At 45.5% G+C, this 26,531-nt stretch overlaps 1 protein-coding gene across 1 annotated transcript; it reads right to left on the reverse strand.

The window, feature by feature from the left end:
• Window positions 1-15,274: 15,274 nt before the first annotated feature.
• LOC136491929 (uncharacterized) lies at window positions 15,275-15,742 on the reverse strand. Its single transcript, XM_066488126.1, has one exon. It carries the CDS (start codon window positions 15,740-15,742, stop codon window positions 15,275-15,277), a length of 468 nt encoding a protein of 155 aa, XP_066344223.1.
• Between the last annotated feature and the right edge of the window lie 10,789 nt (window positions 15,743-26,531).

The raw sequence follows: 26,531 nt of genomic DNA on the forward strand, positions 1-26,531 counted from the left end.
AAAACAACAAAGCAACTAGCTCTCAATTCTAATTACACTAAAGAGCTTGCTATAACTAGTTTGCAAGAATATAAATAAGTGAGTAGGGTGATTATACCACCATGTAGAGGAGTGAACCAATCACAAGATGAATATTAAATCAATCACCGGGAGAATACCAAGGGGCAAGAGACAACCAATTTTCTCCTGAGGTTCACGTGCTTGCCAACATGCTACGTCCCCATTGTGTCAACCAACACTTGGTGGTTCAGCGGCAAAGAGGTGTTGCACGAACCTCGTCCACATAATTTGGACACCGCAAGAATCTACCCACAAGTGAGGTAACTCAATGACATGAGCAATCTACTAGGGTTACCTTTTGGCGCTCCACCGGGGAAGGTACAAATCCCCTCACAATCACTGAAGATGGCCACAAACAATCACCAACTCATGCCAATCCTCCTCCGCTGCTCCAAGTTGTCTAGGTGGTGGCAACCACCAAGAGCAACAAGCGAATCCCATAGTGAAACACGAATACCAAGTGCCTCTAGATACAATCACTCAAACAATGCACTTGGATTCTCTCCCAATCTCACAAAGATGATGAATCAATAATGGAGATGAGTGGGAGGGCTTTGGCTAAGCTCACAAGGTTGCTATGTCAATGCAAATGGCCAAGAGGGTGAGCTTGAGCCAGCCATGGGGCTTAAATAGAAGCCCCCCATGAAATAGAGCCATTGTACCCCTTCACTGGGCACTGCTCGGGGTGACCGGATGCTCCAGTCAGATCAACCGGATGCTGGATCTTAGTGTCCGGTCACTCGATGCTTGCCATGTGTCATCGTCTTCAGACGTTGTTCATCATCTCAACGGTCAAGTGTTGACCATACGCTCTGCACAAACTGACTAGATGCTCCAGCACCAGCGTTCGATCATTTCTAGTAAGCTTCCACGTGTGATCGGACGCATCCGATCCCTAATCGGACACATCTAGCGTCTGGTCACTCACTGCCTCTCAGTGTGCTACCACTTTAGTGTGACCGAACGCAGCCAACCAGTGTCTAGTCACATTAACGCTAGTGTCTGGTCGAAGACCGATGCTGCGCGTCTTTAGGAGCCACTGGCCGGACGCACCGGTCCATCCGAGACCAATGTCCGGTCACTACATGACCAGCATAATTAACTCCTTTTCAACTCTATCTTCTTCACCCTTGCTCAAATGTGCCAACCACCAAGTGTATCACCTTGTGCACATGTGTTAGCATATTTTCACAAACATTTTCAAGGATGTTAGCACTCCACTAGATCCTAAATGCATATGCAATGAGTTAGAGTATCTAGTGGCACGTTGATAACCGCATTTCAATATGAGTTTCATCCCTCTTAATAGTACAGCTATCGATCCTAAATGTGATCATACCCTATCGACAGAATATCATCAGCAGTCCTCCGAGGGGTACCCCACGAAGGTAGATTGATTGACAGAGAAGCATGTAATCAAGAACAAGAAGGCAACAGAAACACACGAGTTATACAGGTTTAGGCCATCAGTATGACGTAATACCTTACTCCCGTGGTCTGTTGGTTTTGTATTAGCTATCATATGATTTGTCGTGATTTTGTAGGGGGTCCCTACCTACCTTATATAGTCTGGGGGGCAGGGTTACAAATCGGTTAGATATGAGAGATAACCGGAAAGTAATAACAGATTACAAGAATCATGGGATCATACGTATCCTAACAGATCTCATAACATCTTCAGGATATCCTCCCCATGTCTTGCGGGAGGCGCCGAGCAGAATCGTGCTCCGCAAGGCTTCTTCTTATGGGCTGGGCCGCCCCTAGAGGCATAGCCCATGTGGTCTGTCATAGGTATCTGGGGTCGTACCCCCCACAGCTAGTCCCCGAGCGCCTTGTACCCATTGTGCAACACCGTCTTAAGCTTTTCCGAGCAGGTGCGAACCAAAATCGAGCTGTACAAATCATGGTCTAACCACCATAATGAATCGCCGAGCAGTTGTGAGCAGCTACCGAGCAGCGTGCAACATCGCTGAGCAGTATGTTCCAAGCATAGCTTGACATAAGGGTGTAAGGAGCTCAAGTCCAGAATTGAAAATTTCTACGCAGTAAAACTAAGTGTGCCCACTTAGAGTCCAACCACAATGGAAAAGATAACCTTTTTTAGCTTTTAGAGGCTCGAAGTCTTTTAGAAAAAACAAACACATTCACCGTAAGGTGAAGTGTGCCCACTTAGTCCCCAAGCCTAATAGTAGGTGACATAGTCATGTGGTGCCAGGGTCAGAAAGTAGTAAACTGGCCAAGCAGGTAGCCAGTCCCCAAGCGTAGCCTCGAGATGAAAAACAAACACATTCACCACAAGGTGAAGTGTGCCCACTTAGTCCCCGAGCCTGACACTAGGTGACGTAGTCACATGGTGCCAGGGTTAGAAACAAAGAAATAACGAAAACCAACCGAGCAGACAGCCAGTCCCCGTGTTTCAGGCAAAGCTATCGGATAAATCAAATTGTGGAGAAAAAATCGTAGTATTGGCTGTACAGTAACGGTTACTGAGCCTCATTAAATTGCAGAGAAATCGGTGATTATTTGGTGGCAATAAATGAGTGACGTGGGCCCAAGTTGCGGCCCATTAAACCACGTTGGAGAAGTTGAAGTAGCGCTAATTGCATGAATGGTTTCCCAAAAACCCTCAGATGCAAAGAAAGATGGGGAAAGTGCTTTATAACTGCGCCGCTGCATACCTCGCCATCTACCTCTGCCACTCTACCCTATTTCCTTCCTTCTCAATCCCTGCGCTCCACATTCCGTACCAACGCGAGCACTTGCCTCCAATCTAGGACCAAACCAGAGAGAATGGCACCAAAAAAAGGAGCCGCAAAGCCGAGGAAGGCGGCCACCGGAGCCAGCCGCGACGAGGAGTGGGTGCTGTCGAAGATGGGGGTGGCGGACCTCAATAGAATGGTGGTGGCAGGCATTCTCCTAGACCACCTCACTATCGGATGGCAGTCGGCTAGTGGTGAGCCCTTTCCAACACCTCATACTTATGAGGTTGTAGTATTTGAAGATTATTTCTAGCGAGGATTAGGGTTTCCTGTCCACCCCTTTCTGAGGGATCTTATGGAGTTTTGGGCGATTAGCCTCTGCAATCTACACCCCAACATCATACTGCACGTGTCGATCTTTATCCATTTCTGCACGGCGTTTCTTGGTGTTCTTCCACACTTCAACCTCTTCAGGCACCTGTTCTGTCTAAAGAAGAAAGGGGGCAACGGTTCTAAGGTGGTCGGCGGCGTGTACCTACAGCTCAGGGATGGGATGGCCAGCGAATACATCAACGTACCGCTAAACACCTCCCTAAAAGGTTGGAACGCCAGATGGTTCTACATCAAACAAAGTCACCCAATAATCCGATGCGACGTCCACCACATCCCGGTGAACCATAGTAGCTGGTCGGAGAGACCCAACAGTGCTGACATGGAGCAAGTAATGGAACTTCTTGACTTGATTAAGGGCATGGAGCTTAGAGGTGAACTAGTTGCAGCTAGCTTCATAGTGCATCGCATCCAGCCCTACAAAGAGAGGGCCCACCCGGCGTTCGATTATAAAGGTGACAACGAAGATACACGAGAAAGCACAGACCGGCTATCGAAGAAAGAAGTAATAGATCGGGCCATGGACCTATTCACTACCAACATCTCATTCAGCTGGCCATAAGGAACGAAGGCCTTCAACTGCACCAATCTGCCTCCTCAGGTAACCATTTCATTTTGCACTAATCAGGCATCAATTGCCGAGCAAAGGGCTGACTTACTTATGTAAAGATCCATTCACAGGATAGGGCAATATACTTTTCAAGCGTGCCGAGAGCCAATTGGCCAAAAGGAGTAGACATCCGGTGGCCGCTTTAGCCCGAAGAGGAGGAGCTGAGCACCTCATCGGATAATCCATCCCCGGTATCAGAGAAGATCTGTGGGAAAAGACTAGCAGTAGATGAGTCAGTCCAAAAAAGGAGAAAAACCGTAGGCTCCATTGCACACAAATTGGGTGGCATCTCGCTTGGTGATGACTAAACCGCTCGACCGTGAAGGACCATAGTGCTGGAGTGGTTTGACGACGATGAAAACCAGACAGCGCATCCACCGAGCATGAAGGAGCCATCGAAGGGTGCTGAAGTCCCCAAGCAGCAAGCAAGGGAGAGTCATGCGTAGGCAACGACGAAAGTCCTGGCGGTGCAGACGACCAGAGTCCCTAAGCAATAAGGGGGAATAACCGCAGAACAACACATAGAGGAAGCTATGGGGCACCAAGCAGAATAGCAGCCTGCTGTAGAAGAGCAGGAACTCTCCCATCAGGCAGACCAAGCAGCAGCGCCTGGGGGATCAGGCAGGCATCACCGGTTCAAGAAATTGAATCGGAAGACCAAACCGTAAGTATCTTTGTCTTGGAGTAATAATATTGTTCCTTGACTTCTTTTGGGTACTGACAGGCCGACATTACATAGGGCAACACCGAGGCCCGAACCCTTAGTAGGGACAATGCCGACAGCTCCCATCTAGGAGTTCCCGAGTGTTCGACAAACAGAGGATGGGTCAGCCGCCGCTGCCAGCGGTCCTGGCGACAGTGAATCATTGGCGCACACGACAGGCGCGTTGGTGATAGCGACCAAGGCTACAACTGAAAACGTCGCTACTTTGGAAGCAGAAGCTATAGCTATTGTTGATGCGCCGGAGGCTAAGGAGGCAACTCCATCAATGGTCGAGGAGCAACTTGCACCACCCGTAGCGACGTCTAGAGTGGTCAGAGCAACTGTCCGACCACAGAGTCCCCCAGTGGTGCCTCGAGCGACAACAGAGGAGGACAAGGTTGTGGAGATCGAGCGTGCCACACCTAAACCCTAGTCCGTCTGGATTCTCCAAAAACACAGGGAAGAGGTAGTAGTTGTCGAGGAAGAAAACACCACCAGGGAGATAAAGAGGTTGAAATCCACTGTTGCTGGAGTAATGACTCAAATCGAGGTGAGTAGCGCGCCTAAAATACTGATATATGTTGTTGGAGACCAAAGTTTATCACTAGCATTGTTCATCCACAGGGATAGCTCAAACAGCCGAGCAACGGCACCAACTAATGAAGAGGATGGAACCCCTCACCGAGGAGAACAAGAAACTTCGGGAGGCATTAAATCTTTCAGAAAAGAGTATTAAGAGGGCCCAGCATGAGCGGGACCTTGCGGAGTCTAACTCGTGGGACCTGGAACATCAGAATGGGGTTCTATCCGAGCAACTAACGGTTGCATCCGAGCAGCTAAAGAAGAAATCCGAACAACTAGCGATTGTATTCGAGGAGCTAAAAAATATGTCCGGGCAATTGGGCAAGAAAACCGGAGAGCTCAGAAGTAAATCCAAGCAGCTCAATCAGAAGTGTAAACAGTTCAAGAATGTATCCAAGCAGAAATCCGATAAGCTTTATCAGCGAATGTACTTTGCAACAGTCGGCCATCCATTTTTTTGATAACTATTTTGCTTGCAGAGCAAGATGCAGAACTCAGCCAGCTATGCCAGACCATCGAGCAAATCCCGACAAGATAAAGCGTAAGAGTCAGAGCGAGCAAATAAACTGGCCGAAGAACTGAAAGGTAGATACCCCCTAATCGGAAGTAATGTTGTAGTACTTTTCTGGCATGACGAACCATTGTAATGCTTGTAGATTACCGCCATAAAGCCAAGGCACAGTTTGATGTGCTGGTGCAGGAAGCCAAGGTCCAAAAAGACAACTTCAACACTGTAACCGCAGCAATAAAACTATTACTCGACTGCATCGATATGGAGCCAGCACCTTGTCCTGATGGCAGGCAGTAAGGGTCTGATACCATCATCCAGAGATGCAAGGCAGCGTGGGAGAATTTCAAAAACTTCAACCGCGATGCCGTTATGACCGCCGCTACTCATGCCCTTGCGGTGGTTCGGTCCCACTACCCGACTGTCGATATCCAGTCGATAGGGGGCGGATTCGCCGACGGGCTGAGCGACGTGGAAACCCAGTAGCTGGAGGATGATGTTGAAGATGCAACAAAAATGCTTATCGGTGATATAGACCTATTTGGCGCAATAGAAGGTGTTGGCAAAGCTTAACAAACTGCACGGATATTATTACTTGTACCACTTGCTTTATTTGATGATGAAGAATCATTGTATTAACAACCCGATGCAATTATGCATAATATAAATAGTGCCCAAGCAGTTAGTTTTCACTAAACTCTATGCCTTAGCTAGCCTGTAATCCGTAACGCAGAGCGCGGAGCCCATGCACGTGTTGGAAAAACAAGCGTTACCAAAGAACCATAGCCTACCGCCCAATACACAGAGCACGGAGCCCATAGCATGTGTAGGGGGATATTAGAGCCTTGGTGTTCTCCTTAAGGATCAGAGCAAAACACATGCTGCCCAGCGGCCAATTTGAGTAACTTGGCGAGAAAAAGTAGTCAAAGTAGCGTCCGAGCAGTTAGTTCATGTCTAAAATCTAGGCCTTGACTAGCCCATAGTCCATAACATTGAGCGCAGAGACCCTGACACGTGTAGGATGAACAGGCATGACCAAGGAACCGCAGCCGACCAACCATAACGCAGGGCGCGGAGCCCCAGGCACGTGTAGGAAGGAATTGGAGACTGGGTCTTCTCCATAGAAAACGGAAAAGAAAACGTGTGCTCCTCGACGATTGGCGAGCTATGTTATGAGATTTGGAGCGCAAAATTGTCGTCGTTTTTAGGAGAAAAATTTATGTGATCCGGAGAAAACATAATCGGTGATTTTTGGAGAAATCGTGTTTGGCGATTTGGAGAAATCGTGTTTGGCGATTTTTGGAGAAATCGTGTTCGGCGATTTGGAGAAATCATGTTCGGCAATTTTTGGAGAAATCGTGTTCGGCGATTTGGAGAAAACGTGTTTGGCGATTTTTAGAGAAATCGTGTTCGGCGATTTTTGGAGAAATCGTGTTCGGCGATTTGGAGAAATCGTGTTCAGTGATTTTTGGAGAAATCGTGTTCGGCGATTTTTGGAGTTAACGTGTTCGACGATTTTTGGAGTTAACGTGTTCGGTGATTTTTGGCGCGCTTGGCAAGCGTATTGGAGATCGTCATGGAGTGGCGTATAGCCCGTCAACCGTAAGTGAAACTTATAATGGAGGAAAAAGTGGAGGAAAATTATGGAGACCAGAACTTTATTAATCAGAAAGTAAAGAATACATATCTATATTGTTTCAGGGATAGAAACGTATAAGGTGCTCGATATGCTAGGAGTTAGGAACATAAGTGATAAGACCCTGGTCGAGTAACACCTTTAACGACGTAAGGGCCCTTCCAGGGGAAAGACAGCTTGTGAAGCCCTTCGGTTTTTTGTTTCCTACGTAAGACGAGATCGCCGATCGCGAGTGAACGACCTTTGACGTTGCAGTTGTAATACCTCCACAAACCTTTGAGGTACTTGGCTATGTGAACACAAGTGATCAGACGTTCTTCCTCAGCTCGATCAATGTCTTCTGTCCGAACAGCTGAGGCATGCTCTTCATCATAACTTTCTACTCTAGGTGCTCGGAAGAAAATATTTGCTGGAAGTATGGCCTCTGAGCCGTAGACCAAAAAATATGGAGATACGCTGGTACTGCGATTAGCTTGAGTGCGCAGTCCCCAGACCACAGCTGGTAGTTCTTTGAGCCATCTGCTCGGATGCTTTTCTTCTTTCTTATAGAGTCTTTTTTGAGGGCATCAAGGATCATACCATTAGCCCGCTCGACCTGGCCATTAGGTCTAGGATGAGCAACAGAAATGTATTTAACGGAGATGCACCAGTCTTCATAGAAGTCGCAAAAATGATGGCCGGTAAAAGTGGTCCCGAGGTCGGTGATGATGCTGTTCGGGATACTGAATCTGTGTATGATATCTTCAAAGAGCTCGACTGCTTTCTTTGCAGTAGCTGAGACGAGTGGTTTGTACTCAATCCACTTGGAGAACTTATCAATGGCGACGTACACATACCGAAAACCTCCTGGCGCTGGCTTGAAAGGCCTGATCATATCTAGTCCCCAGCATGCAAATGCCCAGGAAGCTGGAATGGTTTGTAGTTCTTGTGCCGGTACATGTATTTGCTTGGCAAAAAACTGGCAACCCTCACATCGTCGAACGAGATCTTCTGCATCGGAGATGGCTGTGGGCCAATAAAAACCTGCTTGGAAAGCTTTACCGACCAGAGTTCTCGATGCCACGTGATTGCCACAGGAACCAGAGTGAATTTTAGAAAGTAGCTTCAACCCGTCATCTTGGATGATGCACTTCTGCAGTATCCCTTCCTTGGCACTTTTCCTCATCAGGTTACCATCCACCAGTACATAATGCTTACTTCGATGAATTAGACATTCGATTTTGATCTTGTCGGTGGGTACTTCATCGCTGGTGAGGTATTTGATGAACTGCTCCCTCCAATCGGCGACCGACACAGGTACCGTAAGTACCAACTGCTCGGCAGGGGGTACTTCTTCAACTTCCTTCTCTTCTTTAATGGATGGTGCTAGGAGGTCTTGAACAAAAACCCCCAATGAAACCACGACGCGAGAAGATCCTATCTTTGAGAGCTGGTCGGCTGGTTGGTTTTGATCTCGTACCACGTGGTGGTACTCGATACCATAGAACTTCCCTTCGAGCTTCCTGATTTCAGCACAGTATGCGTCCATTTTCTCACTGGAACAGGACCAATATTTATTGAGCTGGTTGATAACTAGCGCGAAATCCCCATACACCTTGAGGCATTTGACGCTGAGCTCGACAGCTATACGGAGACCATGGAGACATGCTTCGTATTCCATGGCATTGTTGGAGACTAGAAAATGTATGTGAAGAACATATCAGAGTTTATCCTTGGTTGGCGTGATGAACAGAATGCCCACACTGATAGAACCGCCCAATTTATACAAGATCAAGTACGGCTGTCCCCGCTTAACACGTTGACACGTGCATACTCTCACTTGTATAAATCCGGTAGTTCGCCGAGTGTCACGCAGGACCTCGGTAAATCAACATCACAACCAAGATCGCGTGATTAAGCAAATACACATCATATACGCAGAGTTGCAGCAGAGATAATATTACAAATAGGTTCATAAATAATAGTACAAGTTTGGATTTCAAAACTGATTAGTGAAAACAACATAACTTTCAAACGATTACATTAATATATGTTCCAAATACATTGCTAGCATAAGTGACATCCTCAGATAAAAGCATATAGATGAGATATAACATAGAGTCACCGAGCCCACCGGTGGTTAGCCACCATCTTCAGCAGGCCAAAACCTCACCTGCAACATGGTGGGATAAACCCTGAGTACTCGAATGTACTCAGCTAGACTTACCCATCATAAACCAGAAATAAAATTAACTCCAAGGAGTATGCAAGGCTTTATAAGTAGAGGTAGCTTGACAACATTTTGCATAAAAAGCGATTAACCCAATTATACAATTATAATTCTGTCATCAAGTTAATTAGAACTATCCATCTCTAGATTAGCAACTATCCTGTACCAAACATGTGGTATATCTTTTTAGAGCATACAATAGTAACCATAGCAGGTATAGTAATTCCATGTTTATCTGAACCATCACATTCCATAATCTAGTTACTACGATGTTGGGACTAGCCAAGTTTCTCACTATCCGAGAGAGACGGCGATTCGAATCGATTTCAACCAGCTGGGAATTTATTCCTAACACAAACCCAGGTAGACCAGATCAACGGTCACCTTAGGTCACATTTGGTACAACTCAGGTACACATTTCGTGGGTCTGTACTGCACCGCACAATCTGGGACACCAGATGCCAGGACGTTCAGGCCTAGCCTGCCCTTGGGCTCAGTCTGATCACCCCATGCAAGGAGCGCACAACAAAACAGGTCCTGGCCTGAGTTGAGCTACTCGGCTTCGCAGTCGGAATGAGTTATCCGGCCAGCTAAGTGATAGGCATGCGTTCAATCTTGTTAGAAGCGCCAACAACGGTACGGTCCTTAATCAACACAGACGGAATCACATGAGTCAACCTACACATAGACTCCACCTGGCCTTGATTTACTTTTACCCCATGGTTCTTTTCCATGATAGCAAATATAGCCAACCGTGCTCTGGTTTCCACCTATCTCTCGCAGGTGATAGGAAATCACCCGACTTCTACCGGTCTAAGCATGGCTAAGCATATGTTCGATTCTGGACCTACACAGGGTTAATAGTGTATATCTCTGGATAAGGAATTTATATGCATCAAGTGGTTCCATTCAACTCTTATAACCTAATGCATCAATCATAAGAACTTAAGTAATCATTTGTAAAATACTGGGAGACTTAGAATGCTCTGGTGCTTGCCTGGGATCCGACACAAGTTAGTTCAGTTAGCTTGCACCGACTTGGTGACATCTCCGGTCCTAGCACTTGCTTAGTCCTTCTATCTTCGGGATAGATCCACCAAACCCAATCTTCGAGTTCGGCACCACATCACATCCTTCACGTGGTTCATCTAGCGTACCTAAATGAGATGCAAGATGCATGTGTATGAATGTGATGAATGGTAACACAAGATGCCTCACATAAGCATTCAAGACCAATACAAGATTATGCAAGACATAGACACCAAAAGCTATTTAACTAACATCACACAACTAACCATAGAGAGCAAGCACATCAAGCATGACACAAGTTTAACAAGGTCACAAGTATCATAACTTGACCATCAACAAGGGCATAAGCCAAACTTAGCAACACATGGAGTAAACAACCACAACTAGCATATGTCTATTTCTGGACTGGAAACAACAGCTTCATGTTAGGATCATAACTAGAGTTATACAAATCCAATAGCCATGCAACAAGACATTCTGGAAAGCTTATGAAATTTTCTACAATTCATCTTTAATCATATTAGCATGATTCTCAAGTTAACTAAGTCAAATATACTCATTTACAGAAACTGGTCCACAATTGACAGAGAGCAGTCATTTCTGAAACCCAACTTTAAACAGTCATAACTCACAAACCACAAGGCCAAATACCACCATATTTTAACATCAGCTATATACATGAATTATCTACAACTTTGTTATTATCACCAAAAACTCATTCAAATCCTAACTAGATCAAACACTAGCATCTTTCAGATCTGCTCAGAATACAATCAAAACCTGATAGAAGACTTAAAAGTCATGTAACTCCTACACTATCTGGCCTATGATCTTACAATTTGAACACAAGCAAGATCATGAAATTTTCTACAACTTTTGTATTCACTACAACCATAGTAAACATCATTTACACCACGAAAATGATTGCACAAGCAAAACTGCAAATGCAGCCCAACAGCATTGGTACAGAAAACTGATAGAAACTTCAGAGAAACACAACTGGAGTTCTAGACCTCCAACAAACATGAAACATAACTTTTTGAAAATATTATGAAGTTACCTACAACTTTCATATTCTCATATTAAGATGATTCTACAGTTAGAAGGGTCAATTAATCCAATAATTGCATCTCTGTCCAAAACATAGACAGAAACTGACATGCCACTTTAAACAGCTATAAATGGAGTTATACATGTCCAATAAATATGGTTCTAGACTTTTTAGAAATCTTAGAAAATTCTAAACAACTTTGTTGTAAACACCTAAAGCTAATTCTACTACTAAAAAGGCCCCACAATAAGAACAAGGAAACCCTCTCTGGGTTTGGGCAGAAACAGCCAGAGAGATTCAAGCGAGTATAACTCAAGATCTACTTAACCAAAAATCATGATATTTAGCTTTTTAAAAAGCTTAATAAAAGTAATACAACTCATGTATTATCAAAAAGTCATGATTCATAACTTAACTAAGCCAATTAATTCAAACATGCAGTCCTATTCAGAATAGGAGCAAATCAAAACAGGGCATTTGTTATTTTTATAACTCTTAAACTATCAAGCCTCGAATATTGAAATTTTTACCAGACATCAAGAATAACCTTAGTAGCACTCCACAAAAATTTCACAATTATTTTAGCACAACAACTGCAGTTATAAAAAAAACAAATAAGACTAGCATTCAAACCCTAACTGCACAAATCCATTTTTACGGCTAAAACTTTAAACTAAAACCTGACATATTATAGATCTAGTGCATAGAGAATTTCACAAGGATTCCAAAAAGTCCTCTTTTTCTATTTTATGATTTTTCTATGAATTACTATGAATTTCCAAAAGGCACTATTCATATGAGTCATAGACTATGCAGTTAGGTCCCTCCCTTTCTTCAAATTCTTGCACGAAGTCCCTGACGTGGATTGCAGCAGAGGAGGCGCGAGAGCTCGCTGTTTCTGGCTGGAGGAGGCTCGTCGGCGGTGATGGGGCGGCGGCGGAGCACCAAGTGCCTCGCGTGCATCCATGGGACAACTCGTCTAGGCACGAGGCGGCTCGTGGTGGCCTAGCCACGTGCGCCGGTGGCCATGCCCGCAGCACCACCGGTGGCAGGGCACTCCGACGACCACGGTGGCCAGGAAAGGGGCGCAGGAGTGGCGGCTCGAGCTGGAGATGGTGATGACGCGCTCGGTTGGGACGGAGAAGGCCTGCAGCAACGGCAACGAGCTCGGCTCGGGAGCTCGGCGGTGGCAGCCATGGTGGCTCCGCTCTGGTGCGGCTAGAGCACGAGCGAGAGCCTCGGTGAGCGTGAGAGGGAGCGTGGTGACGCTCGGGCGCTTAGGCATTCGTATTTGGAGGCACAGGGAGCAGGGTGGCGCATGGCGTGGAGTTCAGATGCGCGTCGGCAATGGAGGGTGAGCTCTGGTGCATGGCGGCCACGCAGGCAAAACATCGAGCACGTGGCGAGCGTCGGTGAGGGCAAGGTGGGGAGCCGATTTGGGCCACTTCCAGGCCGAAACAGACCTTGGGCCAAAAATGAAGTTTGTTCACCTCAGCCTGCTCTACATTTTTCATTAAGGCTCTCTAGTCATTTGAGCAACATAACAGTGGGTAATTTAGTCTCCAAAGTGGCATTGTCAATGCATTGACGGCGATTAAAAAACTCCAAAATTCGATGGTAAAGACAAGGTCCAACGAGTGCCATCTTTTTACATGATCTTCTCCATGAACTTAGCTCCAACTTTTATTTTGGGGTCAACTTGAGATGCTTAGCGAATTTCAGAGAACACGAGACGCCAATGCCGAGGTCGATGAATTTCTAGACTTAGAATATTTCTAAGTGCTGAAATCAGCAGCAGTTTCCAACTTTGAGCCACTGCTAGACTTGGTTCCAAGCTGATCCATGGTATACTCAAAAAACAAAGTTTCTTCTACATAACATGAGCTTCAACTTTTATTTAATGTCCAACTTTAAAACAGGTGCAGAAGCTATAGTTCTACTTAGACCAAAGTAGGGTCACGATAAAGCTTAAATTACCCTTCGTGATCCATTGAAGCATTTTCTTGGCATTTGCTCGACATGAACCTTTCATGACTTTTGTTGTAGAGTTCATCTAGAGTCATTTGGGCATGGTTGCAAGATTTGGTTGACGATCGAGAATTCCATTCACTTTATAAAATAATTCAAGCAAGGCCATAACTCATCATTTCATGTGACCTCTTGATTCCAAACTTCACGAAACTTTACCATGGATCAATATAGATGGGTATTGATGTGAGACACATGAAGATATTCCAATAACACTAGCCAAGCATATATCTTGAAAAGGGCCTATATGTAAAGCAAGGGTGCAATATCCAAGTTTAGGTTGGGGCTCATTTCCATAGGTTTGACCTTGACATCTTCATCATCACTTAATATGCCATGTTTGAGCTCATACCCATTGCTTAACTGGTGGCAAACACCTAGGGTGTTACATGCACTAGCACCATTGATGTTAAGGGCGCCATCGAAGTACATCAACCAGTGCTCAGGGCAAGTGGCGGCAATGGGTTCTTGGATCTCGGTCCACTCAGCGATGAAATTAGCAAGTGCCTGTGACTTAATGGTGGGTCTGCTTCTAAAGTCAATGGAGTAAGTGCCGAGCTCAACAGCCCACTTGATGATATGACCATTGGCCTCTTTGTTGCGGAGAATATTGCCTAGAGGGAACTCGGTGACCACGGCGATCTCGCTGATAAAATAGACCGGACGTTGCACCTTGTAGGTGTGTCCAGTTCCTCACGTTCGATGACAATAGCCATACTGACAATGTGAGAAGTGGCGGCGATGTAGATCAGTAGAGTTTCATCTGGTCATGGCGCTATCATGATTGGAGGTTTTGTTAAAAACAACTTAAGCTGCTCGAAAGTTGTATCTGCCTCCTCTGACCAAGAAAAAAGCTCGGAGGCCTTAAAGAGCTTGAAGAAAGGTAGCCCTTTTTCACCGAGGCGTGAGATAAAATGGCTTAACGCAGCCATGCAGCCTATAAGCTTCTGTATATCCTTGACACATGTTGGCCGTTTTCATGTTGGTGATGGCAGAGACCTTGTCAGGGTTTGGTTCGATGCCTCTAGCGCTAACGATGTAGCCCAGCAGGATACCGGATGGAACTCCAAAGATGCACTTTGAAGGGTTCAGCTTCCATCGGTATTGTTCAGGTTGGAGAAAGTTTCTTCAAGGTCGGCGATAAGGTTGTCGGCGGTTTTAGTCTTGACGACCACGTCATTGATGTATGCTTCGACGTTGCGGCCGATCTGTTGATCGAGGCACATCTAGATAGCCCTTTGGTAGGTTGCTCCAACGTTCTTTAGTCTGAAGGACATAGTGGTGTAGCAGTACGCACCGAAAGGCATGATGAACAATGTTTTGACCTGGTCTTCTTTCTTGAGGGAGATCTGATGATAGCCGGAGTAACAGTCAAGAAAGGAGAGCAACTCGCAGCCGGTGGTGGAGTCTACAACCTCATCTATCCGAGGTAGGCCGAAGGGGTCTTTAGGGTAGTGTTTGTTAAGATCAGTATAATCAACACACATTCCCCATTCTTTATTCTTTTTCCTAACAAGAACAGGATTAGCTAAACAATCTGGATGATACACTTCTTTTATAAATCCAGTAGCTAAGAGCCATTTTATTTCTACCCTAATGGCCTCCTTTTTGTCTGACGCGAATCAGTGAAGTTTTTGCTTGATCGGTTTAGCGGTCGGTGAGACATTTAAGGAGTGCTCGATCTTCTCCCGTGGTACCCCTGGCATATCTACAGGTTTCCAAGCAAACACATCGGCATTGGCACATAGGAAGGAGATGAGCGTGCTTTCCTATTTGGGGTCAAGGTGAGCCCTGATTTTCACCATCTTGGAAGGGTCATCGAGGCTGAGGCCGATCTCCTTGAATTCCTTAGACTTGATGGAGGCACGAGGAGGCTCTGGGATCTCCATGTTGTCAGCGGACGCCATCTTGGCCTCAGCGACCACGCTGGCCATCTGGATGGAGAGGTCGGTGGCTTCAGCGAGGGCGAGACTCTCTGTCTCGCAAACGTAGGCAACAGAGAGGTTGGCCCACAAAGACAGGACTCCTACGGGTGAAGGCATCTTCAACACTAGGTACGCATAGTGCAGAACAACCATGAACTTGGCCAGAGCTGGACGCCCCAGTATGGCATGGTAGGCGGTGTCAAAGTCAGCAACATAAAAGTTGACATGCTCCACTCGGTAGTTGGTTGACGTTCCAAACTGTACTTGTAGGGAAATCTCCCCAAGTGGTCTGGATGCCCTACCAGGTACCATGCCCTAGAAGGAGGAGTCTGAGGGCGTGAGATCTGCTATCCCGAGGCTGAGCTCCCTTAGGGCCCCAGTGAAAAGTAGATTCAAAGCGCTCCCACCGTCGACAAGGACTTCTCTAAAAAGCACCTTCTGGATAGTTGCATCGAGGACGAGGGGAAAACGCCATGTGTAGGGTATGTCCGCCCACTGGTCGGCCCTACTAAAAGTGATGGGGACTTTAGACCATGGGCGATAGCTAGGGTTGGCGGCAGTTTCCTCTGAAGCAACGGCGAGCACTCGTCGGGCGACGAGCTTACGTTCCCTTCTGCTCTCGTTGGAGGCGAGGCCCCCTAAGATGGTGGTGACCACCTTGTCATGGTCCTAGAAGGCATTGTTATTACCCCCAGGTGGTTGGCGTCCTCCGTTCCCACCATTGTCATCGTCGTACTTTTTGTCCTAGAACTCCTTAGCCAAACCAAGGCAGTCTTTCATCTTGTGTTTGCCGTTCTTGTGCAGGGGGCACGAGCCATCGAGGATCTTTTTGTACTGCTCATCATAGTTACGCTTGGCGCATGGCTCATTGATGTTGGCAACAATGTGGTCTGGCCGGCGGTGGTGATTCTGACCAGGTTTGAATCCATCTGGCCAATCACGTCCGCTATCCTGGTGGAAACTATGGTCGTTGTAGCGGTGGTCGTTGCGCTATCGGTCATCGGTGCGGTCGTCGTGGCGGTGAGGTGGGTGATTAGTGCCTATGTCTTCATTAAAATGCACCTTCGCTTCCTTGGCGTCGACGTACTGGTTGGCGGTCGTGATCATCTCGCTGATGCTGGTAGGTGGCTTTCTATTGAACGTAGAATAGAGTTCGCGGTGATGAAGTCCTCGGACAAAGGTGGTGATGACTTTGGCTTCCATGATGTTGGGAATAGAATTCCTCATCTCAGAGAAGCGCCTGATGTAGCTGTGGAGTAGTTCGGACGGCTTTTGAGTGATGCGGTTGAGATTGTGCTTGGTGCCCGGTCGCTTGCATGTGGCCATGTAATTGTCGGTGAAGACTTTCTTCAGCTCTTCCCAAGATCTGATGGAGTCCGGGGCAAGGCTTGTGAACCAGCTCATGGTGGCTGGCATGAGCATGATGGGGAGATAATTTGCCATGACATTGGTGTCTCCTCCGGTGGCATGGACGGTAGTGGCGTAAGCCTGCAGCCACTGAGTTGGGTTCATCCTTCCTTCATAGGGCTCGACCCTAGTGATTTTGAAACCACGAGGCCACTGGAGTGTTCAGAGCGCCCTGGTGAATGCTGGGGGCCCTTCTAGGTTCTCGACGCTAATATCAACAGTATTGCCAACAATGATTGGCTCAAGAGCCGAGTCTGGATTACCCTACTCTCGCTCATACTCCTGGCGGCGCCATACTTCATCTTCATGGCGCCCAAAGCGATGTTGATCGATACGCCGTCGTGCATCCCAGAGGTTACTGAGGTGCACTCGGGCGTCCTGTTCGACCTCTTGGTCGTGCTGGCGATGATGCTCGACGTGGTGGCCTCTAGTTCCCCCCTAGGGAGGTAGTGATTGGTTGGTGAATTAACTTTGACTGGGGCGGCGATTGGATCTAGGAGCGGCTGATTAGCGAATCATGCTTGTGGAGCACGAAGGTCTCTGATCCTCTCGGATATGATTAACTTGACAGTGTGCTGATTTAAGCATAGTAGAGACCTTGGCGAGCTTGGGCATCTATGGGAGTTGTGCAAGCTCATTGGTGGCTACCGCTAGATTGGCGCTCGGAGTCTTGAAGACATCGTGGCCGTCAATGCGGAGGAATTCTTTGTTGAGGTTGCGATGGAGGGGCCTTCCTTGTGAGTTGATCTGGTTATCATGAGTGGCCTTGGCCATCGCAAGGGCGTGCTCGTTATCATGTCATTGCACACGGTTGACATTCCTGTTTTCATGGGCAGCGCGTTCCTCATCAGTTTTGCCATTCCGAGGGGGGCTGTCGATGCTGACGTTGAAGATTGCGCCACCCCAAAAAGGCAGGAGAGGGGGTTGCTCGGTGAATGTCTCAGCGAGGGTCTCCATGGAGCCTTGGGACTCAGAGTCCAGATTTTCCTCCAGGATGGTTTGGAGGGACATTCTGGGACCTCGGCTAGCGTGCAACATGTTGACGGTCGGTGGGAGCCGGTTGGCGATCTGGTCGGTGAATTTGCCCCTAAGGGCATCCTAATATGTAGCGGCGCCATTGGCGAGCCCGAAAGGCAGGGTGGTGAGCCCCAAAGCTTGCCGAGCACTGAGCACCGACAGATCAGGATCGAAAGGTGGTCGGTGTTGAATGAGGGTGTCTAGAGCCGACTCACCAATGGAGAGGCAATCGGTGAGTTTCAGGCTAACCCGATCGATAGACTCGATCAGATCGTCATTGTTGACATGCCTCCTCTAGTAGCGAGGAAGCGAGCGGCGAGTGACTGATGAAGATGACCCTAGAAGTGGTTCCGAGATTGGATCTATAGTCGTCGGTGCAAGGGTGGTCGGCGTAGAATGGATCTGCACCGGCTCAAGGAGCTCTCCGACTCCATCGGTGTTAATGACCCATGTGATGGATCCAACCATGAAGATCTAGCCGGGCTACGGGAGGGACAAAGAGCCTACAGAAAAAGCCATCTTGTTCAATAAGGAAACAGCACGCACACCCCTACCTAGCGCACCAACTGTCGATAGAATATCGTTGGTAGTCCTCCGAGGGGTACCCCACGAAGGTAGATTGATCGACAGAGAAGCGTGTAATCAAGAACAAGAAGGCAACAGAAACACACGAGTTATACAAGTTCAGGCCATCAGTATGACATAATACCTTACTCCTGTGGTCTGTTGGTTTTATATTAGCTATCGTATGATTTGTCGTGATTTTGTAGGGGGTTCCTGCCTACCTTATATAGTCCAGGGGGCAGGGTTACAAGTCGGTTAGATCTGAGAGATAACCGGAAAGTAATAAGAGATTACAAGAATCATGGGATCGTACGTATCCTAACAGATCTCATAACATCTTCAGGATATCCTCCCCATGTCTTGCGGGAGGCGCCGAGCAGAATCATGCCCCATAAGGCTTCTTCTCGTGGGCTGGGCTACCCCTAGAGGCGTAGCCCATGTGGTTTACCGTGGGTATCTGGGGTCGTACCCCCCACACACTCACTAAGTGTCTCGATCACTAAAACAAACTGGCTCCTACTATTTATACCTTTGCCTTGAGCCTTTTGTTTTTCTCTTTCTTTTTTTCCAAGTTCAAGCATTTGATCATCACCATGCCATCACCATCATCATGATCTTCACCATTGTTTCATCACTTGGAGTAGTGCTACCTATCTCATAATCACTTTGATAAACTAGGTTAGCACTTAGGGTTTCATCAATTAACCAAAACCAAACTAGAGCTTTTAGTCTGTTTGCTGAGTACTGTGAGTTCGACGTTGAGGATCCAAATTGTTAGCAGGAGTTTGTCAGGGACACCGATGGAGGGACATAGATGGATCATGGAGTCATCGGGAGTTGCTAGAGAAATGGTACTTTTTGAGGCGTGATTGGATTTCTAAGAATTTCAGTTGTCGTTGATTATTTACATCTATGCATTTGCATCAATACATATCATAATAGGAACAACGGTGGATCGATGGTATCAACTGGAGTAGCTAAAAAGATGGTACCAGGGATCATGTCACGAAGATGGAATGCTAACTTTTGGTTATATTTTATCTAGGCAAGCCCCAATGCATAACCCCTACTTTTCTACACTTTATATTATGTATGTGCATTAAGTTTTAAGAAGTTGAATGAAACCCACTTACACATATATATCTTTATCCTATGAGTCTTACTAGTATGATAGGTTCATGTAGATTGCTATGCTACAGGACTCCGGTAGAAGTCGAGTGATTGTCTATCACTCGCGAGAGATAGGAAATATATTATTATCACCTGGAATATATATATATATGAATGATAATTAGAGACCGAGCGGAATGGTACTTTGGATCTAGACTTGGGTTGTCATTCGAGCGAGGCTCGGATTGCATTTGTTCCGCCTATGTCGGTTAAGGACCGGCCATTGCAATGGGTTCTAGGCAAGTCACAGACTTATTATCCTGAACACATACTTGTGTATGGGAGTAGAGAAGGCTTGTTGCTCTCTTGTCATGGGTTCTGGCTCTTTCTAGACTGACTAATTTGAGGTAGGGATGGTGGAGGTCTAAGCACTGCACTAAGTCCGGGACTCAGGAGCGAGGGCTTGGAGTCCAAGTTTGGACGGGGACCTAGACCTCGTGATAGGAGAGTGGTGGGTTGGTCCTTCTTATGTCTAGGGTACAAGCAGGGTGTGTGTTTCAGGGTACCCAGCTGGTTACATTGATTCACGAATCGCCGAGCGATCCGATACGGCTTGTCTACAGTCTAGCACCGTAGTAAGAAATGGAAGATGAAAGATGGTAAAATGATCCTGATTGCTTACCACCTGCATGAAAGTAGTATAGGTGCTTACATAGAATGGTTAGTTAGTGAACTAATGATGACTACTAACAAAATTGAATATAAGGACACATGTTTAGTAATGCTCCTACAGATGCAATAAACCCACAAGCCAGATAACCTTGCATATCCTTGGAGTCTTTTCTTTCCTCCTATCGGGTAAGTCTTGCTGAGTGCAATTGAGTACTTAGGGTTTTATTTTCTTCTATTGCATGTGACAGGTGGATGCTAGAGCTGACCCTTGTGTGTGGATTCCTCCTGGTGGGCTCAGAGAGGATTCCTTTACGCTGTGATCATAGTCCTTATTTATAACTCTTAGTAAAGGTTTTTATAAATGAAAGTTTTATAATCTGCTGTCATAGTTTATCTATCAATGCTTCATCATGTCATGAAATGATATTTATTTCTGCTATAACTCTGATCACATGTTTATATTCCACTGCTAAATTAAATTGTTCATAACTCTAATATTGTATTAAAGTGATGGTAGAAATGGCTAAAATGTTGTAAGCTTTATTCTCTCATTTGTGATCCTGATGGAAAAATGTGGATTTTTTGGTTCTCCATTGGGGTGTGCTCGATGGAACTGCGTAATTTGGTGTCTTGCTTTGAGTACTTAGTGTCTAATAGAAGACAAGTACTCCTAGGAGGCATTAGATTAGGTGGTTCTTCCATAGAGGGTTTGTGCTGATCGCTGGCGAAGACGCCTATCGGTGTCGGCTCTCGGCTAGACGTGTAACACCCTAAGTGTTAAGCATGCATTTGGCATTAGCATTGCATGAGCACAAGCATCATTGATCATTCATGAGCATGAGCATCTCAAATTTTATCTCTATAATTGTGTCGACACAAATTTTTTGTCTCTATGCCGAGGACACATGCAGCAAGCCGGAAGGGTCCACTCGATGGAGTAGATCCACCTAGCTTCAGTGCAAGGGTGGTCGATCCTACGCAATCCTCCTAAGACATGCCAGTCAATTTGACCCTGCAATTGACAAGGAGAGAAAGCTCATCAGTAATTAAGGGCGGAACATGTCGGTGTTGCTAGACAATTCTAAATGTGCAGCTCTAAGAGCCGATATGAGAGGAGATCGACTAAATAGTCGATCCCAGCATATTTACAAGAATGAATCATTTAAATCTCATGGGGTTGTACAAGAAGAATCGGTTATCATTCAAGATAAATGTTATTTAAGCAAATATTAATCAATGGCAATAAGGTATTAGCGGTGATCAGTTTGTACTGAGCCAATGATTATAAGTAACCAAACTCCTTTTTATATAAAGAAACAATTCAACATCACTTAACCATTTAATAAAGATAAATCTAATGAACATGTTAGATCTCATCTATCATCATGACCAGTGGGGCATGAGGCAGAATCATGTAGGCCGTAGAAACAATAATAGACTCAATGACCCTAACTCATTACTAATATCAGTGGGGCATGAGGCAAAATCATGTAGGCCGTAATACAATAACAAGATCATGGGGCTAACATATCTTTCAACTTATCTCTACTTCAATGATCTCATAATGCGAACTGTTCATGAAAGCATTCGATATTAGCTAAACAGTCGATTCAGGCATAGCACACAGTTAAGGTCATGCCTTCTTAGGAATGAGTCTACCAACTAACGATCCCTGCTCCATGGTGCCAACAATGGGGTGAGAGGCAGAATCCCACAGGCCATGATGATGGGCCATGGAACGGTTTTTATTAGCTAATAGATCTACTCAAGATCAGACATGCCTTAACCGCACGCTATGCACGATTAAGATTAATGCAAAACAGCCAATAAAACATAACTCATCGCTTAAGATGTAGATTAGATCAGCTTTAAATTAGCAAACAATGAGTTAAACAAGATGTAAGGCCGATCTAGATCAATCTCAATCGGGTAGAATGATATAGCTGTAATAAGATAAACAATGAAAGCAATAAGCAATATCGGTAACTTAATGAATCTACCAAAGACTGCCATGCTAAGGTAGAGCCGATAACTTGACCTTGATCTAATTCAAGTAGTGGGGTGTGAGGCAGAATCACACAGGCCATACTTGAATTAGACAAGAGTCAATAACTAGCCTATACCAGAGTCGCAGTGGGGGTCGACCGGATCGATGTAGTCATACGAATAGAGGTATAAACCATGACGGTACTTACACACAAGCAGTGGAGGTCGACCGAATTGATGCAACCGTACTTGCTGAAGAACTTGCCGAGATCTACTCTACTCCTACTCCTAAGGGGTGGCCGGAGCCGAAAAAGTAATTGACTTTGTATTTGATTAGTTGATGATCTTTACAATAGCTAGGGTTTGGTATTTATACCTGGAACCTAAACATGAACCTTACTCGAGTTTGACCCAATACAATTCTTTGGTATGAAGGAAATATTCCTATCTTAAGATAACTTGGACTCTAATCTTTCCCCTTTTGTAGAGTTTGATATGTATTTTCTTGGCGCCAATCATATCCTATCATCGTTATCTGCTGACGTCATTCGAAGAGAATGGATCTAGTGTCGCATTCGATCCAACAGATATCAATCTTTACTCTATTGACTCCTTGATTGGCATAAGTCTGGAAGCCTACGAGTTCCCACGCTCTCCTCCCAAATTTTGGTGTAAACAAATTGCTTATATCACATGTGTTGACACTAAATGCTTTACATATGCTAGGGTTTACATGTAACCAATGTATAAGATGTTTGTGGGACCCTAGGAGTACCTTGAACATGTTTAGAATGTCACATGGAACAACTTTGGTATTCGTGACTTGGACCAATTTGGCCTCTAAGTCATGGTTATAGTGTAAGTTACCATTTTCATGTTGTATGTTTGACCTAAGTTGAACTATAGCATGGATGTTTGCATGGCAGTGTACCCTTAAGCAAAGTTGTAATACTTGCTTAGAGCAACAACTTTTATTTTTGGGTCAAGGTCTAATTCTATGCTTAACATGGTCAAATCGTGCTCACAAAAATCAATGCAGTGCTGTTTTGAAGACTTAAAAAAATTTCTAAGTCCAAAATGCATTTATAGTTTCAAGTACCCTAGTTTGACGCGCTGTAGTTTATAAACTAGGCTGATCTAGGCTAAACTCTTGTAAGCAATGTTGTAGATCTCGTGTAGCTCTACAATTCTTGGTAATGAAGTTTTCACAATTAATGAACGTTTTAGGATTATTGGTTGCTTGAAATCACGTCGTCAGTCATCTGCATCTGCTCGTTTTAGGGTTTCTACGAGATGACTATCTTCGTGAGGTCTACCTGGGTTTCTATGAGAAATGGTTGGTAGTACAAATCTTAGGACGAGATTTCTTTAAGGGGGGAAGGGCTGTAACACCCTAAGTGTTAAGCATGCATTTGGCATTGGCATTGCATGAGCACAAGCATCATTGATCATTCATGAGCATGAGCATCTCAAATTTTATCTCTATAATTGCTTATATCACATGTGTTGACACTTAATACTTTACATATGCTAGAGTTTACATGTAACCAATGTATAAGATGTTTGTGGGACCCTAGGAGTACCTTAAACATGTTTAGAATGTCACGTGGAATAACTTTGGTATTCGTGACTTGGGCAATTTGGCCTTTAAGTCATGGTTATAGTGTAAGTTACCATTTTCATGTTGTATGTTTGACCTAAGTTGAACTAGAGCATGGAGTGTTTGCATGGCAGTGCACCCTTAAGTAAAGTTGTAGTACTTGATTAGAGCAACAACTTTTATTTTTGGGTCAAGGTCTAATTCTATGCTTAACATGGTCAAATCGTGCTCACAAAAATCAATGCAGTGCTGTTTGGAAGACTTAAAAATATTCTAAGCCCAAAATGCGTTTAAAGTTTCAAGTACCCAAGTTTGATGCGCTGTAGTTTGTAAACTAGGCCAATGTAGGCTAAACTCTTGTAAGCAATGTTGTAGATCTCGTGTAGCTCTACAATTCTTGTTAATGAAGTTTTCACAATTAACGAACAATTTAGGATTATTGGTTGCTTGAAATCGCGTCGTCAGTCATCTGCATCTGCTCGTTTTAGGATTTTAGCTCACCATGGGTGGCCGACTGGGGTAGGCCAGGGGCACCACGTGGCGGCCGTACATCGGCGTCGACCCAATCGGTCTAGCCAGCACGGAGGGTTATGTCGTGTGCCTATGCTGCTCGCTTCCTTCACTCTCGTGCCTCGCTTCTCTCTTGCCCACGCCCGAGCAAGCGTAGCACCGTGCCACCGCGCCATCATCATCGCTCTGCCATACCATTTCCAAATCAGTCACACCAACAACTCTACCATTGTCACCTCTTCCACCCCAACCATCTTGCCCCTCTTGCCATTCCACTACCCCACATGCATCCATCTCCTTTGGTCTAGCACCCCGCTAGTGTCTAGTAGCTTAGGTCGAAGCGAGGGTTGACATTACTATGTGTCAGTGCTAGAATGGTTCGTCGCTCCACATGCAGCTGCCATTGCCGTCGTGGCATGGAAGCTCATTGCCATCGAGCTAGTCACCCGTGTCTATCTGTACTCTCGTGCCTTTGGTTGGGTAACCCTAGGTCAAGCTAACAGCATGATGGAGACCTCTCTCCCATCGCCATCTCACTAGAATGGGGAAAACACCACCATGCTCCATGCATCACCGTGAGGGCATGCACGCAGTCAAAGCTCACCATCGCATCACCGGAACCCTAGCCACCTAGGTTAGCTCTGATAGGTTACCATGTAGCTATAGAACACCTCACCGGAGCATATGGTGGTCGGAGGACGCCAGAGTAACACCCTCGGTGTTACACTATATAGTCTTTTGCTAAAACACTGCATGAGCATCATACTTATTTGTAAATGTGTGTAATGTAATGTGTAAATAAATTCCGGTGACTTGAAACATTTATTAGAAACACAAAATGAATGTTATATTTCATGTCGTGTTTTATCGCTTAGAGTTCTAAATGAATTTTTATTGAACAAGAATGCTATAGAACGCATATACGAAACTTTAATCAAGTTTGTAGTACAAACTTCGTAGGTGGCGATGAAATACTTGCGGTCGAGAATAGGATTTGCTAGATAGCTTACATAATAGCTTGGAAATCGAAGTTGACGTAAATCTGAACAAAAACTTAGTCATTTTCTTAAGTCGGAGAATGGGTTGACGAAGCTAAGTTCAGCAATTTTCATAGAAGAATCGAGCTAAGTAGTGGCATGGTTTTAGGGTTTGTTTTAGTAGCTTGACATGCCATCTCGAGCGTAAAATAGCCGGTTTAGCAATTGAAGCATTGAGGTGAGTTTTTGGGACGCTTTAAAAAGCATGCAAGACATGTTGTTGATCGGTGCCAGCGTTTGGCCATAGTCACCGGGTTTTGGTTTGGCTTAGCGAGCTGCACTGGCCTGCCCCTGGCGCACACACGTGCATCGCCACATGGGTCCACAACACCATTGCCGTGCCCTAGCACACACTCACGCATGCACGTGCACTATGCCAGTGAGCCTAGCTACTCTGCCCGTCATCGTGTCTGCCTGAGCCACGCTGCTAACCGTCGCGTCGAGCTACGCACCCGGTCGTGTTGCACTTCGACCCTCACTGTCATGTGATCACTGCTACCATTGACCCTTCCTGGCTGCATGCGCATGGCCTACCCGCCTGCCCTCGCCTTCACATCCATGCACGATGCATTGCTATGGCAGAACCTCCAAAATTATAGGGCCCACATGCACCTGTCACTGTCCAATGACCTCTGATGACTATGCATGTGTTCCCGGTAACTTAAGAAGACTGTCGGGTGTCCTCGGAGAACCCCAAATCATCCACGTTTTCTTCTGAGCAGGATCCATTATAGAGTCATTGCAGTATTACAACAGTTTATTCATTAATATATATCAGAGTAAAATAGTGGAAGTCTTACAATAACTTAGTTACAAAACAGTTTTTTCACAAACTAAGTACGATTATTATTACAAACCATAGTAGTGCAGTGGCATTAGTAACATAAACATAACACACAAAGAAAGTGCCCTGCCCAAGGGCCACACATTTTACTCGGCATCATCGATTTGAACAACCGTCATGCAGCACGGTCCAAGACAGACCTACCCATGAGGCTCACCTGCAACAAGGGTTAACAAACCCTGAGTACAAAAGTACTCAACAAGACTTAACCAAAATAAAAACTGATAAGACTCAGGAATGCAGGCTCAAGGGTTCAAGGTAAGGCTTTAGCAATAAACAAAGTTCTTTTGCGTAAAAGCTCTTTAAAAAGATTCTTTCAATATTTAATTCTTCATAAGACCATATATGAATCTG

This window comes from Miscanthus floridulus, chromosome 11 (assembly GCF_019320115.1).
Source record: "Miscanthus floridulus cultivar M001 chromosome 11, ASM1932011v1, whole genome shotgun sequence".
Taxonomy (NCBI): domain Eukaryota; kingdom Viridiplantae; phylum Streptophyta; class Magnoliopsida; order Poales; family Poaceae; genus Miscanthus; species Miscanthus floridulus.

Excerpts from the sequence above, each read along its gene's own strand:
- LOC136491929 (XM_066488126.1), bottom strand. The coding sequence starts at position 15,742 with ATGGTACCTGGTAGGGCATCCAGACCACTTGGGGAGATTTCCCTACAA.